We start from the raw sequence: 17,792 nt of genomic DNA on the forward strand, positions 1-17,792 counted from the left end.
ATCTACCTATTGTACGTTCACCTAATTACAGTCAACCCTATTACCAATACCCATATGCACAAGTGTCTCTCCAGTTGTTGTGGAACTACAAGTCCAAGCATGCCTTTCTAAACTTAACTTGGCAATAATTGAACTGCGACATTTCATTTTACAACAGCTAAACCAGGGCTGGGCAACACCGGCCCTCCAGATGTTAATGAACTACACATCCCAGGATGCTTTGCATTAGTTTTGCTATGTGGCCATGCTGAAACTGATGCAAGGCATGCTGGGATGTGTAGTTCATTAACATCTGGAGGGCCGGTGTTGCCCAGCCCTGAGCTAAACTATGGCTGTCCCCAGCTGTTATGAAACTACAAGTCCCAGCATGCCTTGCCACAGTTTTGCTATAAAGGAAAGCTAAAACCATGGCAAGGCATGCTGGGATGTGTAGTTTCACAACAGCTGGAGGGCCACAGTTTTGCTATAAGGGAAAGCTAAAACCATGGCAAGGCATGCTGGGATGTGTAGTCTCACAACAGCTGGAGGGCCACAGTTTTGCTATATGGGAAAGACAAAACTATGGCAAGGCATGCTGGGAGGTGTAGTTCCACAACAGCTGGAGGGCCACAGTATGGGCAAGTGGTTTATCATTACACCATGCTGCGCCCATACTGACCCCACAGCATAAAGCGCCGACTACACCGGTTCTTACCTTCAGATACTCGTTTCGGAGGGCGCTGTACAGGGCCCGGCAGGTATCAGGTATTATGACACCCAACACCTGGGGGGAGATCTGGGTGGATAACCGGATGTCCTGCAGCGATCTCCCGGTAGCCAGGTAGCGCAGAGTCGCCGCCAGGCGTTCCTGAGCAGAGATGGGCCTGCGCAGAACCGCGTCCCGCTTCTGGATGAGGGGCGCCACCAGCCGCAGCAGCTCCTGGAACATGTCCTCATCCATACGCAGGTAGGTCCTGTAGTCCTGAGGGTTATTCTCCCGGATCTCACGTAGCAACGGCCTACGGGACAGGGCATCCCTCTTCAGCCGCCGCTGCTTGGCCCGGGAAACCCGAGCGAGTCTCCGCTCCCTCCTCTTCCTCGCCCACTCCATCTCAGTCATCGCAATAGCCTGGCAGTACAACACCTTCAGCTCGTAGTTATCCATTGCAAAGCACTGACGCATGTATAGTACAAGACACACTGACAGCAAAATGGTCGCCGACATTTATAGCCTCAGCAAAAAGACACACCCCCTTCTATTGTAGCAGCACCTAGCCCCGCCCCCTTACCTCTGTAACGCGGTAGCAGCACGCAGCCCCGCCCCCTTACCTCTTATTGTAACGCTGTAGCAGCACGCAGCCCCGCCCCCTTACCTCTTATTGTAACGCTATAGCAGCACGTAGCCCCGCCCTCTCACCTCTGTTACGCTGTAGCAGCACGCAGCCCCGCCCCTTCACCGCTTATTGTAACGCTGACGCAGAACGCAGCCCCGCCCCTTACTTCTTGCTGTCACATGTAGCAGGACGCAGCCCCGCCCCCGGTGACGCACGGCCAATGACAGACACCCGGGGGGCGCCTGTGCCTCTGGTTGGGGGGAAGTACTGTTAGCGGGTGTGGCGCGCTGTGAGTGACATGACAGGAGGCCGGCTCCGCCCCCCCGGGTAGGCACCATTAGGCAGCAGCGGCCGGGATGTGAGCTCGGCGCCCGGTCTCCTGGTCACCGCGGCCCCAGCACTGTGAGGATGAGCTCCGGCAGACACAGCTCGGAGCGGGAGTGTGAGTGAGGGCCGGGGAGCGGGCACGTATCATGCTGGGGTGGGTGTCTCCTTCCTGTCTGCCTCCCCGCAGGTGCCCCGGGGGAGATTGGGGAGAGGTCCTGCGGCTACTGCACCACACACTGCTATACTGTGCACAGGGGCAATTACTGAGCGGGTACTCACTGTAGGGGCAGTAACTGAGGGCACTTACTGTGGGGGGTAGTTACTGAGGGGGCACTCACTGTGGGGGTAGTTACTGAGGGGGCACTCACTGTGGGGGTAGTTACTGAAGGATCACTCACTGTGGGGGGTAGTTAGTGAGGGGGCACTCACTGTGGGGGGGGGGGTTACTGAGCGGGTACTTACTGTAGGGGCAGTAACTGAGGGCACTTGCTGAGGGGGTAGTTACTGAGTGGGCACTCACTAATGGGGGTAGTTACTGAGCGGGTACTCACTGTGGGGGGTTGTTGCTGAGGGAGCACCCGCTGTGGTAGGTTGTTATTGCGGGGGCATTAACTATGAGTCAGTTACTGGACCCCATATATCTCACATGTCAGGTGTGGTATAACTAACCCTGTATCCCGACAGTCAGTATAACGACACCGGAAACCCGACTGTCTGTGCTCCGACAGGGTGGGCCGAGCGCAAAGAAGCCCCTTGTGGGCTCGGTGGCTCGCTTTGTTCACCCCTACAAAGGAGAATAGCCCCTGTCGGAGCATCGGCAGTCAGGATTCCGATGTCCTCTCTATCAGAGCAATCCCCCTCCTGCCTGGGGCCCAACACATTAGACCGCTATCGGGGCAATCCCCCCTCCTGCCAGGGGCCCACACAGACAGCTATCGGGGCAATCCTCTCTCCTGCCTGGGGCCCACACATCAGACCGCTATCGGGGCAATGCCCCCACCCCACCCCACCCCACCCCCTGCCTGGGGCCCACACATTAGACCGCTATAGGGGAAATCCCTGCTCCTACCTGGGGTCCACACATCAGACCGCTATCAGGGCACTCCTGCCTGGGGCCCACACATCAGACCGCTATCAGGGCACTCCTGCCTGGGGCCCACACATCAGACTGCTATCGGGGCACTCCTGCCCGGGGCCCACACATCAGACCGCTATCAGGGCACTCCTGCCTGGGGCCCACACATCAGACCGCTATCAGGGCACTCCTGCCTGGGGCCCACACATCAGACTGCTATCGGGGCAATTCCCTCCCCCCCCCCTGTCTACTTAGCGCACGTAGACTGACCAAGTGTGCGCCCGTTAATGGCTATAATACCAAATGCTAACCAAACAATTCTCATTTCAGCCGACACCAGTGTCCGCCATCATGCCCTGCAGCGGAGTAAGGCCGACATCCCGCCTATTGACCTGGAGGTCCTGAAGAATTTGGAAATCCTTACACAAGAGGTCGCCCTGAAGGTGGACCAAATGATGAAGAGTCTGAATGGCACAATACAGAACGTAAGATGTGCTGCCTGGATAAATAGCGTTGGGCCGCTGGTGCCTCCGGGGGTTAATCGCAGACAGGAAGCAGCATTACTCTGGGAAATAACAAAGAAGGCCCATCCATACTAGCACATCGTTCCCATCATGGTTGGTGCCATTGGTGTGTCACGGGGGCCTGGGAGCAGTGATTATTTATACAGAACGCGGGCACTGCCCAGCTCACATAAATGCTACAAAATGCCCAGATGGCAGTGTTTCAGAGTCACACAGTCTAGAGGCAAACTACCCCTCACCTCTATAAGGTGAAGTACCGCCAGTGGCCACTAGAGGGACTAAATTACTCCGTTGTGTCCTAAAAAGATATCATAACAGACTGAAAGCAATTTTTGCAGGGACATTGATCTGTTTCAAACTTGTTGGATATGGAGAGAGGGAGCTGTGAGATTGGAGGTAGGTGCAGATAGGGACTGGGGGTGGGCTAAAAACTGTCACAGCTCAAAGTGAAAGTGCATTCCGGAAGCCGTCATTTTGACGGACATTTAACTAGTATATGTATAACACTTGGGGGGAGGCTCATATACCCTTATGCTATTCTGGGACACAAATGCCGCGGGCAAACATTTCTCCTCGCACCCTAATGGGGTGTTGTGCAGAGATTGACATAAGTTTTGGGCACCCTAACCAGTACTTTTTGCAGCTAATCCCAGTGCCTTTCGGTGCAACAAGAGCATAAGTAATGGGCACCGTGGCAAAAATTCGATAAGTTCCATCAGCTGCTCCTTCCTAAAGCACCCCCCCCCCCCCCCCCCCCCCCCAAAAAAAAACAACAACTGGCTTTGCCCCTTAAATTACTCTGCAGAGGGAAATAAGTGGAATACTCAATGTAGGCAGAACAGGGTCCCTACCGCAATAGTGATACACATGTGTGACGTCTCGCATCCCTTGTGTATTTGTCAGATGACAGCACTCAGCGTGGGATACATCCAGACGTACAGGGATTCCGTGGACAGTCTCGGGGAGTCTGTGGATATGAGCATCAAGGTAATTACACTCGGCAAAATTAGCAGGATATTACATGGAAGCCCTATTAGTATCCCATATTGGGGGGCGTAGTCTAGAACTTGTCTCTTATCCAGATTCCATAGTGTTATCACCATTCCCTGTCTCCTACACTGATGAGGCAGAATGCTATGTAACACGTCCCTCTCAAAGATCACGTGGGATTGTTACCTGCGTTCCCAGCCTGAATCCGTTCTCCATGTCCTTATATTTTTAGTTTTTAGATTCTATTTATTTTTGTTCTAGAACATCCACATGGCTGATGCTTCATATTATAACGGTGTGATTCTGTCCCAGCCTTCTCTGCACACTGACCTCCTCACGCCGCAGCCTTCTCTGCGCACTGACCTCCTCGCGCCGCAGCCTTCTCTGCGCACTGACCTCCTCGCGCCGCAGCCTTCTCTGCACACTGACCTCCTTGCACCGCAGCCTTCTCTTCACACTGACCTCCTCGCGCCGCAGCCTTCTCTGCGCACTGACCTCCTCGCGCCACAGCCTTCTCTTCACACTGACCTCCTCGCACCGCAGCCTTCTCTGCGCACTGACCTCCTCGCGCCGCAGCCTTCTCTGCGCACTGACCTCCTCGCGCCGCAGCCTTCTCTGTGCACTGACCTCCTCGCGCCGCAGCCTTCTCTTCACACTGACCTCCTCGCGCCGCAGCCTTCTCTGCGCACTGACCTCCTCGCGCCCCAGCCTTCTCTGCGCACTGACCTCCTCGCGCCGCAGCCTTCTCTGTGCACTGACCTCCTCGCGCCGCAGCCTTCTCTTCACACTGACCTCCTCGCGCCGCAGCCTTCTCTGCGCACTGACCTCCTCGCGCCCCAGCCTTCTCTGCGCACTGACCTCCTCGCGCCGCAGCCTTCTCTTCACACTGACCTCCTCGCACCGCAGCCTTCTCTGCGCACTGACCTCCTCGCGCCGCAGCCTTCTCTGCGCACTGATCTCCTCGCGCCGCAGCCTTCTCTGCGCACTGACCTCCTCGCGCCACAGCCTTCTCTGCGCACTGACCTCCTCGCGCCGCAGCCTTCTCTGCGCACTGACCTCGCACCGCAGCCTTCTCTGCGCACTGACCTCCTCGCGCCGCAGCCTTCTCTGCGCACTGACCTCCTCGCGCCGCAGCCTTCTCTGCACACTGACCTCCTCTGCGCACTGACCTCCTCGCGCCGCAGCCTTCTCTGCACACTGACCTTCTTATGTCACCTGTTTTGCTCTGTGTAACTGTCTTCTCATGTTCCTCCCCCAGGGCATGTACACATTGATGGCCCGCTGTGAGGAACTGGACAGGACCATGCAGCCGATTCATGCTCTGGCCAAACAAATCAGGGAAATTAAACGCACCCTGGACATGTTTGAGGCACTATGTAAATAACTTATTGATAAGGCACTCGGATTATATTTTTAAATAAACACATTATTGCACCACTGGAAGAGTCTTTTCTGTTCTGTGCATGTACAAAGCAACCTGGAAGTGTTTCCTGAATTCTTACACCCCAGAAGGGGGCAAGACCCGTTCTCCACTACAGCCCATTTCCTGACCAGCAGATCTCCGACATTGCTCATTGTACTGGGATTACTGAGTCCTGCCCCCAGTGTTACATTCTGTCTGCAGACAGGTAAGGTAATACAGATGTCTCCTCATTCGCCGAGATCCTCTGCTATGGGTAGCAGTTTGTACCTTTTCCTTTCTGGCATAATAGCAGCTGATCAAAAAACAGAAAGGGAGAGAAAGAAACTCGGGTGGGGTGCACTCTAAAGGGCCCCATACATCAGCAATTAATTGTGACAATTTTCAGATATGGAGATGATTGCCACAATTAATTTTAGATGTGTGGGCTCCCCCTTTTGGCAATCCCAATCAAAATCGCCAATCGATTGCTTAATCAGGTTTTTAAACAGGTTTAATAATCTGGTATTATCTGCAGATCTTTTTTATATGTGTGGGCATTCCCAATTCGTCTTCTTCATCTATTTACATTATGAACAGCTGAAATGACAATCGATTGGGCAATTTCCAGATCTGAAGATGCAATCTTTAGATGGAAAAATCTGCCGATCACTGAAATAAATCTGTAATGTGTGGGCAAAGTCAGATAGATTGTAAAATCCATTTATCTGGCCAAAAATCCCTGTATCTGGAAATCCATAAATTGTGATTGCTGATGTATGGGGCCCATTAGTCCCCTAATTGTACTATTCTGAAAGAATTAGAATTTTAACTGACAGGTGGGTCATTAGATACTGGCACCAACTGTATAAAATGATCGCAGGAAGTTACACAATAAAATGCACATAGCAATGTGTTAAATTGTTAAAATTATTTAATTTATTATTCTCTCACCATTATAATATATAGAGCAATTTTTCCATATAATTTGTGCACAAGCAGATATATAAAAAAATTCTAATTTTTTCAGAATAGTACAATTAGGGGACTTAGAGTGCACCCCACCATCCCCATTTTTTGTAGAATAATAGCAGCTGGCAGTGTGCAGGCATACTACAGAAGTACTTGGCACGCCGTGGGTCACCTGTAACACATCTGTATTTTGTTAACCAGCTTCCGAGTGATTTGCACACAAATGCCAGTGTCAAGCCCACAATGAACTCACGTCACGTTCTGGATGCAAATATTTTGCCACGGTCTCTGGCAGGGCACAGCTAAACTAAGGTCTGTGTGTGTGGACACACCTGCATTACATGGTAACACCACCCGCTCTCAGCTGGTGCTGCCTAAAGACCCCCATACAGGAGCCGTCTGACCCGATTTCCCCGGCAGGCTCGCACAAGTTTTGCATGTTATAAATCGCATGCAATTCATCACATGCAACTCCCGGGGAGCTGGCGGGGGCGGGGAAGCCAGGCAGTGTCTTCTGATTATAGCCAGTCAGTGGCTGCCCATTCACTTGTGTGTTTTTTTTTATTCGCCCGGCTTCAGCTTGAACGTAAGATATATCCTATGTGCAGCCCATCGGATGTCATACACATGCGATTTCACGTCTCGATCCATCAGAATCGGCTGACAGACCCAAAATGCATAGGGGCCTTTAGCTTACAAAGGCATTAACATGCCACAGTTTCCCATAGGACCCATCAGAAGCTGGCCTAGGATGCCGCAGGGCAATACACACTGAAATGAGGACAGCGCCGGGAAAGGGTCTCACCGTTTACATTTATTTTAACACAAACTTAAAAGGACAAACACTGATACAAAAGAAGAAAAAAAAACAGAAGAACAGAACCGGTTCTTACTGCCGCCCACTATATGAGGTGGAGACATCGCAGTAATACAGCATAATACACAGGAATGATCGGGGGACATCTAAGCGTTGACGTCAGAAACTCGGTGATTACAGAAAGAAAGACGATGATGATGATTTGGAGGTGAAGTCCATAGCGTATATCTGTATATAAAATATTTAAATGTATGTTGTGGCGATGCGAGGGGGGGTCTCTAAGTGAGGGTCTCTCCTTTGGTGACCTGTAAGAGAGGGGAGAAGTACACGTTATATTCAGGTGACCAGATCAGCCTGGAGAAAGATGGCTACAGTCAGACAAGATGGGGCTACTGAGTGATTACAGGTTCTACAAAGCAGCACAGCAAACAGGGTGTCCGGCACTCGGAAGCGTGGAGCATGCACATACCACCACACGGAGCCCTATATATAGATCCCTGGCACGCTGCCAGGGTAAGGGAGACGTTCTAGCTTGGCAGGCAGGACAGCCTTAATGGGAGGTGGTTTCATGAGGGAGCGGAAGGACCCCGGCTTACAAAGACGGATATCGGGGGAGGCACTGCTATTGGTGAAACAGATCAGGGATGTCCCAGTCCCTGGCGTAGGCATGTACCCGACAGGACAGTCTAATACTAGACCTAGAATTCATAGAATGCCAACTCGCCCACATAGAGAAACCAATGGCATGACACACTGCTAGCTCTAACAACAAAAAGTATCCTAAATTAAATATAGAATTATACCAACCTTGGATCAATGTATTTCAGAGGAGGTTTCGGTGCCTGTAAAGTCAGTCTGTACCCCTACACATTACACGCTGCTGGTGTTATCATCCTAGAGGTGTACTATTTAATCGGAAAGGTTACTAGGGTCCCAAAATCCTACTAGTGGTAGCCAAGGTCATAATATCAACCTGTGCAGCCTAATGTTCCCCATACATTTCCAACGTATTGCCACAATTCACGGATCTCCATTGGACGGGTCTGGGATTGGCGACTATTAAACATGTTAAAAAATGAGCAATGGAATATAAATTTTAAAACTACCGGTACATGTGTATTTTAGCGGCACGCATCGTATACCAAAAAGCATGCGATATACGCGATCTTGTACAATGTCATACAATTTTTAAATTGTATGACATTGTATATGGCATACAATGCGATTAAACATTGTATAAGCACCCTAATGCACCCCCACTATAAACGTGAACCCGAAGCGTGGCGAGCGCCAGCGAGCCCACGAGGGGTGGCGGTACGCGTCCTACGACTTTTTCATACCCCCACTATCCATGTCGGCGTGGAGTTGAGAATAGAAAGTGTGGCGAGCGCAGTGAGCTACCGAGCCCCGCAAGGGGACGCGGTTACCTGTGAAGCCCGCGAGGAGACGCGTATACCTGTGAAGGTATCCGCGTCCGCTCGCTACACTTTCTATTCTCAACTCCACGCCGACGTGGATAGTGGGGGTATGAAAAGGTCGTAGGACGCGTACTGCCACCGCTCGCCACGCTTCGGGTTCACGTTTATAGTGGGGGGTTGGCGTGGGGCTGCATTTAACATCGTAAGCACCCTTTAGGGTGCTTATACAATTTTTAATGGTATAGGGGGCCAAAATCGCATCACATGCCATCTGGTACATGGCATGCGATGCGATTAAAACATTGCGCGACCAACATCGGGGGCGCCGCTAAAATACACAAGTACCAAACAATCTTATTAAAAAGACTAACACAAAAATGTGCCTATTATATAATTAAAGAAGCTGGGACACTGTTGAAAGAAATGCCAGGAGCGCCCCCCAGCCCATCCATTCCCGGGACATTTGAGTGAAACGTCATCTCAGCCTCTAGTGCCGAATTTCCCTTAAAAAGATTCTTATTTGCTGGAGAGTCAATGAGGATGGATACAATGATAAAGCAGGTCGCATTTTGGTGTAGTGTGCTCCGGTGTATCCCTCCGCCCAGCTGTGCTCCTTATACAGATATCCCTCTGCCCATAGTAGGATAAACAGTGGCCAACAATCTCGTGGTCATTAATATTCACATTTTAAAGGAGAGAGAGAAAAAAAAAAAAAAAAACACTTGGAAGATAAAAGACTTTTATTGTAATTGCTTCAAAAAAACAGCCAACATCACGATTAGGAAGCATTTGCAGGAAATACAAAACGGCTTTATGTAGTGCAAACATGTTATACACAGACATACAGATCTACTACCCCACTAGTGCTCACACCTTCCATGTATGTATGGAGCAGCCATACTGGTCAGACACTGATGCCACCACTTTACCATCTATTGCTGTAGCCACATCTTGCGCTAGTGTCAGTAACAGCGCAACTCCTGGCATAAAATGTGTGCGTCTGACTCTGAAAGGGCTGGGACCTCACAGCGAGCATCGCAACCATCGGGAGTTTCCCCATGCTAGAAAAGGAATCTGCGGGTCCAATACCGCTCCTGCAATGCGAGTCTGCGTGATTAGACCAGCCCTGTTACTCTGAGAATACATTGGCAGGCAATCGCTATAACATGATCAGCAATACTGCTTCCAACTCAGAATCAGCCCTATTGTGCTAGAGGGAATGGCACATTTTGCTTCAAAGCAGAAGAACAACAATTAAATGAAACCAAGATAATATTACTGCAGGAGTCCTCTCCCCCCATCGTGTCAGTGGGCATTCAACAGTTTGTTGGCGACGGGCACACGACAAAGCAATTCAATTGTTGTTCTGTTCGGGTGCAAGCAGCTGCCACAGATTCTGCCTGCGTCAGAATCTGCGGCAGCTGCTTGCACACGAACAGAACAACAATTGAATTGCATTGTTGTGTGCCCGGGGGGGAGGGGGGGTTAGTGAGCAGAAATGTGGCACGTTGATGGCACTTTTCGCATTACAGCCATCCAAACAATTGAAATGCCCCAAGGTACTTACAGGGGGATTTCAGGGCTGGGTATGTCCTTGTGTCTAGGTCTCCTGCAGTAAAGGAGATTTTGAGCCAGACAGATTTCCTATTCTCTGGGACAGAATCTAATACAATCATTTGTGTGGTATCATATATCGCGGTGGTGAACCGAAGTCAAATCTGCCATGATTTAGATAATGTAAGGGCTGCCTTAATGTCCTCACACAACACTACATACACCCATTATTAACTTCCAATACTGCTATACACTACCGTCACGGGAGGGGGGACCTCAACCATAAACTGGTTTATCGTTTGGACAATATGTAATAATATACCATAGGAAACAGTTTACAATCCACTAGCAATACAATACACAATCCTCAGAGGCTAAACTGAGAAATTGGGGCGCAGCAATGATCCCCCACCACCACCCTTCAAGTACTTTTGGCCACAGGAGCTCCAAAACCAAACTCTCCACCGTTCCCCTGAACAAGCACCCCCACATCTGCGTCCGATCCCCCGAACCACTAGCACCGCCGTTCCACAGACCAGATGCGCCGATCAGCAGCCAGCGATGTCAGGGGATCGGGGAAATTAAGCATGTAAAAAAATGCCCGTGAGGGTCAGAGGATCAGGATGCGACTGCCCCGATATATAATAGATGGGAACCATAACAGTCTGAATGTGCAGCTGGTGTTGCTCCGCCTACTTCTCTCTCCATTCATGAAACCACCGGCAGCAGCAAATCTGCGGGAAGGTCAGAACACATCTCTACGGCAGTGTGGTCGGCAAAGCGTTAAAAGGGATTAGAAGGAGTATCAATAGGGAATACACCCCTTAGAAGAAGGGCTAAACGTTCCCATTTCCGGGATGCATGGCGGCAGGGAAAGGAGAGCGGTGCATTGACCCCAGAGTAAATGAGGACACTGAGCATAGGTGTCTGGCAAGGGGCGATCGCAGTCCCAACACAATATAAATCAATAGTTACAGAACATGGATTGAAAACTTGGACCAAACAGCGTCTTAAAAACAAGGAGAACACCATGCAGCCGGGATTCATGCAGCACAACAGTTATTCTGCAAGTCACCATTCCGGAGAGGAAGCGTAAAAGTAAAAATAAGGAACAAAAACAGAAACAAACGTGAGATTCTCAGAAATACACAGTTTGTCCTCTGCATGCACAGCCAGAAGCTACAGAGCCTTCCCGATACCACCCTGTACAATAATCCCCCGTCATTCCCAGTACAGTGTACTTGTCGCCATAGGGATCCCAGTTATGGGGGGTATTCAATTACGGGTGATGTGGCAAGGTGTGCTGGCTGTGACTCGCCACTACGGTTACCACCCCACTGAATTGAATCACCCCAAACAACTTTTTACAAATGCACTGGGGACAACAGTGAGGCATGAGGCACTACAGGAATAGCAGTCCAGGTGACGTACACGCTTTAAAGCGAATTTAGGAGATTTGACCCAACCTAATGTTTTTCATAAACAGATCCCGAAATGTTTCCATCCTGCCCCCAACTCCTATACGGCTAAATCTCCCATCTGCAGCTCTGTAATACAATAGGTTACCCCGATGGCACCACGCATGATGGGAGTACCTCACACATGCCAAATGGATGCTTACAGCAGCCCCCCCCCTCCCCCCAATGACCCCAGTACGTGGCTAAAGGCACAGCTAATGTAAGATTGTTATCTCAGATGTAGGTAGGCATTACATACCCGCGCTTCTATGTATTCAATCCGCCTTTCCAACGCCGTCAGCTTCTCGTTTAGCGTCGCCAGTCGGGAACGGCAGGACATGTCTCAAAGGAAAATGAAAAGGGTGTTTAGGATGAGTCTCCTGAGTGGCAGGGATGCAGGGGATGGGCAATGTGCAGTACATGTATCATACAACTGGAGCCAATGCCATTTTCTATAACTGTCCTCCTATCACCCCCCACACGGTGAGCATCTTCTCAGCACCAATGGCTCTCCACAGCCGGGAAAGCACCGGGCACCTCTAAATACTGCAGCGCCGGGCTTCCCCCGATATCACCATAAGAGAAGGAGGCGGGCTGTTTTAGCGGGGCACTGCTAAAACAGCCTAGCGGGAACACGAAGTATACCCTCGCCTTCCCTATAACGCCCGCATACACCCCAGCGTACTCTCCCCTTCCCTATAACTCCCTCATACACCACAGCATACTCTCCCCATCCCTATAACGCCCGCATACACCACAGCATACTCTCCCCATCCCTATAACGCCCGCATACACCACAGCATACTCTCCCCATCCCTATAACTCCCGCACACACCCCGGCATACTCTCCCCTTCCCTATAACTCCCGCACACACCCCGGCATACTCTCCCCTTCCCTATAACTCCCATATACACCCCGGCGTACTCTCCCCATCCCTATAACTCCAGCACACACCCCGGCATACTCTCCCCATCCCTATAACTCCCGCACACACCCCGGCATACTCTCCCCTTCCCTATAACTCCCGCATACACCCCGGCATACTCTCCCCTTCCCTATAACTCCCATATACACCCCGGCGTACTCTCCCCATCCCTATCACTCCCGCACACACCCCGGCATACTCTCCCCATCCCTATAACTCCCGCACACACCCCGGCAAACTCTCCCCATCCCTATAACTCCCGCACACACCCCGGCATACTCTCCCCATCCCTATAACTCCCGCATACACCCCAGCGTACTCTCCCCATCCCTATAACTCCAGCACACACCCCGGCATACTCTCCCCATCCCTATAACTCCCGCACACACCCCGGCATACTCTCCCCTTCCCTATAACTCCCGCATACACCCGGGCGTACTCTCCCCATCCCTATAACTCCCGCATACACCCCAGCGTACTCTCCCCATCCCTATAACTCCCGCATACACCCCAGCATACTCTCCCCTTCCCTATAACTCCCGCATACACCCCAGCATACTCTCCCCTTCCCTATAACTCCCGCATACACCCCAGCGTACTCTCCCCATCCCTATAACTCCCGCATACACCCCGGCATACTCTCCCCTTCCCTATAACTCCCACATACACCCCGGCATACTCTCCCCATCCCTATAACTCCCGCATACACCCCAGCATACTCTTCCCTTCCCTATAACTCCCGCATACACCCCGGCATACTCTCCCCATCCCTATAACTCCCGCACACACCCCGGCATATTCTCCCCATCCCTATAACGCCCGCATACACCCCAGCGGGGATGCAGTTAAGATCCCGGCGGTCGGGATCCCGGCGTTCAGAATCCCGACCGCCGAAATGCCGACACTTTCTCCCTCCTGGGGTGTCCACGACACCCCTGGAGGGAGAATAAAATAGCGTGCCGAGCGTAGCGAGGCACCGGGCCCGCTGCGTGGCGAGCGCAGCGAGCCCGCAAGGGGGGGCGATCCACGTCCCCCCCTTGTCGGCATTTCGGCTGTCGGGATTCCGGCGTCGGGATTCTGAACGCCGGGATCCCGACCGCCGGGATTCAATACTGAATCCCCCCAGCGTACTCTCCCCATCCCTATAACTCCCGCATACACCACAGTATACTCTCCCCATCCCTATAACTCCCGCATACACCCCGGCATACTCTCCCAATCCCTATAACGCCCGCCTATACCTCGGCATACTCTCCCCATCCCTATAACGCCCGCATACACCGGGTATATTCTCCATAGAACACCCGCATACACCGGGTACGTTCTCCATAGAACACCCGCATACACCGGGTACGTTCTCCATAGAACACCCGCATACACCGGGTACGTTCTCCATAGAACACCCGCATACACCGGGTACGTTCTCCATAGAACACCCGCATACACCGGGTACGTTCTCCATAGAACACCCGCATACACCGGGTACGTTCTCCATAGAACACCCGCATACACCGGGTACGTTCTCCATAGAACACCCGCATACACCGGGTACGTTCTCCATAGAACACCCGCATACACCGGGTACGTTCTCCATAGAACACCCGCATACACCGGGTACGTTCTCCATAGAACACCCGCATACACCGGGTACGTTCTCCATAGAACACCCGCATACACCGGGTACGTTCTCCATAGAACACCCGCATACACCGGGTACATTCTCCATAGAACACCCGCATACACCGGATATATTCTCCATAGAACACCCGCATACACCGGGTACATTCTCCATAGAACCCCCGCATACACCGGGGACATTCTCCATAGAACCCCCGCATACACCGGGGACATTCTCCATAGAACACCCGCATACACCGGGTACATTCTCCATAGAACACCCGCATACACCGGGTACATTCTCCATAGAACACCCGCATACACCCGGTATATTCTCCATAGAACACCCGCATACACCGGGTACATTCTCCATAGAACACCCGCATACACCCGGTATATTCTCCATAGAACACCCGCATACCCCGGGTATGTTCTCCATAGAACACCCGCATACACCGCATATATTCTCCATAGAACACCCGCATACACCGGGTACATTCTCCATAGAACACCCGCATACACCGGATTTATTCTCCATAGAACACCGGGTATATTCTCCATAGAACACCCGCATACACGGGTACATTCTCCATAGAACACCCGCATACACCGGGTACATTCTCCATAGAACACCTGCATACACCGGGTATATTCCACCGGGTACATTCTCCATAGAACACCCGCATACACCGGGTACATTCTCCATAGAACACCCGCAAAAAACCGGGTACATTCTCCATAGAACACCCGCATACACCGGGTACATTCTCCATAGAACACCCGCATACACCGGGTAAATTCTCCATAGAACACCCGGTACTCTCCCCTTACATATAACGCCTGTATACACCCGGTATATTCTCCATAGAACACCCGCATACACCGGGTACATTCTCCATAGAACACCCGCATACACCCCGGTATATTCTCCATAGAACGCCCGCATACATCGGGTACATTCTCCATAGAACACCCGCATACACCGGGTACATTCTCCATAGAACACCCGCATACACCGGGTACATTCTCCATAGAACACCCGCATACACCGGGTACATTCTCCATAGAACACCCGCATACACCGGGTACATTCTCCATAGAACACCCGCATACACCGGGTACATTCTCCATAGAACACCCGCATACACCGGATATATTCTCCATAGAACACCCGCATACACCGGATACATTCTCCATAGAACACCCGCATACACCGGGTACATTCTCCATAGAACACCCGCATACACCGGGTACATTCTCCATAGAACACCCGCATACACCGGGTGCATTCTACATAGAACACCCGCATACACCGGGTACATTCTCCATAGAACACCCGCATACACCGGGTACATTCTCCATAGAACACCCGGTACTCTCCCCTTACATATAACGCCTGCATACACCCGGTATGTTCCCCTTCCCCCCATAACATCCGGTATGTCCCCTCCCCTATAACACCCGCATACACCTGGTATATCTCCATATAACCCCGCATACACCCGGTATAGCTCCATAGAACCCCCGCATACACCAGGTATAGCTCCATAGAACAACCGCATACACCCGGTATAGCTCCATAGAACACCCGCATACACCCGGCAGTCACCGAAGGAGTTGAGGAAGTCGGCGATCTTCTTGATGCTGCTGGTGATGACCTCTATGTACTCCCGGTTGGCCCAGTCCTGGTGGATCTCCCTCTGCACCGGGTCTTCCTGGCTGGCCATCTTTCCGTCTCTTACTCCGTGATCCAGCACCGCCTCCGCCCGGACCCACAGCGCCGCCTGCAGGAACACTTCCCGGCGTGCCAATCAACGCTGAGGCCCCGGCGACCATCTTAGAGAAGGGTCCCTAGCACTGACGCGACGTACGGCGCCGTCTTAGAGAAGGGCAACCCTAGCTTTGACACGGCGCCATCTTAGAGAAGGGCACCCTGGCCTAGCAATTGCATGGCGCCATCTTAGATGTGGGCCCATCTGTTTCCCATACATGAAGAATAAGTACAGTACTAAGAATAAGTACAGTACTACAGCATACCTCCCAACATGACCCTCTCCAAGAGGGACACAATGCTCTGCTCCTGCACTATCCTCTTAATTAATGATTGCAATCACCTGTGGAGAAACACCTTTCCTATTAGTAAACCTGTTCAACACAGGTGATGGCAATCATGCATTAAGAGAAAAAGTCCAGAAGCAGAGTAATTTGTCCCTCCTGGCATGGGTCATGTTGGGAGGTATGCCATACCTCCCAACATGACCCATGCCAGGAGGGACACAATGCTCTGCTCCTGGACTTTCCTCTTAATGTATGATTACCATCACCTGTATTGAACAGGCTGACTAATTTTTTTGATTGAAAAAGCAGGTCTTTATTGTACATAAAGAATGCAAAAAACAGACGATAACAAATATCACACATATACCGTGTCGCAGCACAGCCAAAACACAGTACACATGCAAACAGTATAGTACATATTATAAAATACAGCACAAGATAAACTCACACTATAGACTATACTATGCACTATGCATTCTAACGGTAACATTTACACTACAGTATACAAGACTATGGGTGTGGAGGGTAGGGGGTGAGGGAGGAGGAATCACATGCCCGAAGCTTTATTGACCAGACAGACACGTATAAGGGGAGGGCAATAAATAGAAATACATCAACAAAACAACAGACATTGTGAAGTGAGGGGGAAGGGGCCACGGTCCCAAAGTCTTATAAAACAGTCCAAACAAGGGGAAAGGACCAGAAGAAAAGGGGTTTAGTCCTCTTCCTCCTCAGGGCTATCCCGAATGGAATAGTCTCTGAGCAGGCTGTGAACCAGCCTGCGGCAGTCCTGAACGGACATTCTCTCCCTCCGCAATATGAGACGATTTCTGGCAAACCACAAAGCGTCCTTAACACAGTTTATAAGGCGCCAGGCTTCCTGGGTCGCCCCATATGTGTGGGTGCCTGGGAATAGTCCATACAATACCGAAAGGTATGAAAGACAGTTCCTGGGCACGGAGTCCTTGAATTCAGTCTCTAGGGCATCCAACAACAACTGTGCGTAGGTGCAGTCCCAGAAGATGTGCATGGAGGTTTCTTCATGCACAAAGCACCAGGGACAATGTCTATACCTACACAAGTTTCGGGAGTGCATGAATGACCGGTGAGGCAAGCCGCCCTGAATGGCCATCCATGACATGTCTTTGTGTCTATTTGTGAGCCTTTTGGAGGCCACATACTCCCAGACAAACTTGGCAGTTGCTGAAGGGAGCCCTGAAATCGGTTCCATGACGTCTTTGGCTCTGATGAGCTTGTGGACATTTTTAGGTTTCCACAAGTCGGGTTTCAATCCCTCCAGTTGGTGCTCCCTCACAAACTTGGACACATCCAGGTAGAACCATGG

The 17,792-nt window shown here is 51.3% G+C and overlaps 2 protein-coding genes across 2 annotated transcripts; one reads left to right on the plus strand and one right to left on the minus strand.

Annotated features, from left to right (window-relative positions):
• The first annotated feature begins 1,564 nt into the window (after positions 1–1,564).
• Positions 1,565–5,668, plus strand: BORCS6 (BLOC-1 related complex subunit 6). Its single transcript, XM_083155766.1, has 4 exons — positions 1,565–1,755; positions 3,046–3,200; positions 4,143–4,226; positions 5,488–5,668. Exons 1-4 carry the CDS (start codon positions 1,722–1,724, stop codon positions 5,611–5,613), a joined length of 399 nt encoding a protein of 132 aa, XP_083011892.1. The 5' UTR covers positions 1,565–1,721; the 3' UTR covers positions 5,614–5,668.
• A 1,726-nt stretch (positions 5,669–7,394) lies between these two features.
• On the minus strand, positions 7,395–16,223 carry BRK1 (BRICK1 subunit of SCAR/WAVE actin nucleating complex). Its single transcript, XM_083155767.1, has 3 exons — positions 15,999–16,223; positions 12,106–12,188; positions 7,395–7,722 (listed from the first exon to the last, which is right to left on the minus strand). Exons 1-3 carry the CDS (start codon positions 16,114–16,116, stop codon positions 7,696–7,698), a joined length of 228 nt encoding a protein of 75 aa, XP_083011893.1. The 5' UTR covers positions 16,117–16,223; the 3' UTR covers positions 7,395–7,695.
• Between the last annotated feature and the right edge of the window lie 1,569 nt (positions 16,224–17,792).

The sequence above is a fragment of the Crinia signifera genome, chromosome 8, assembly GCF_055691185.1.
Source record: "Crinia signifera chromosome 8, ASM5569118v1, whole genome shotgun sequence".
Taxonomy (NCBI): Eukaryota; Metazoa; Chordata; class Amphibia; order Anura; family Myobatrachidae; genus Crinia; species Crinia signifera.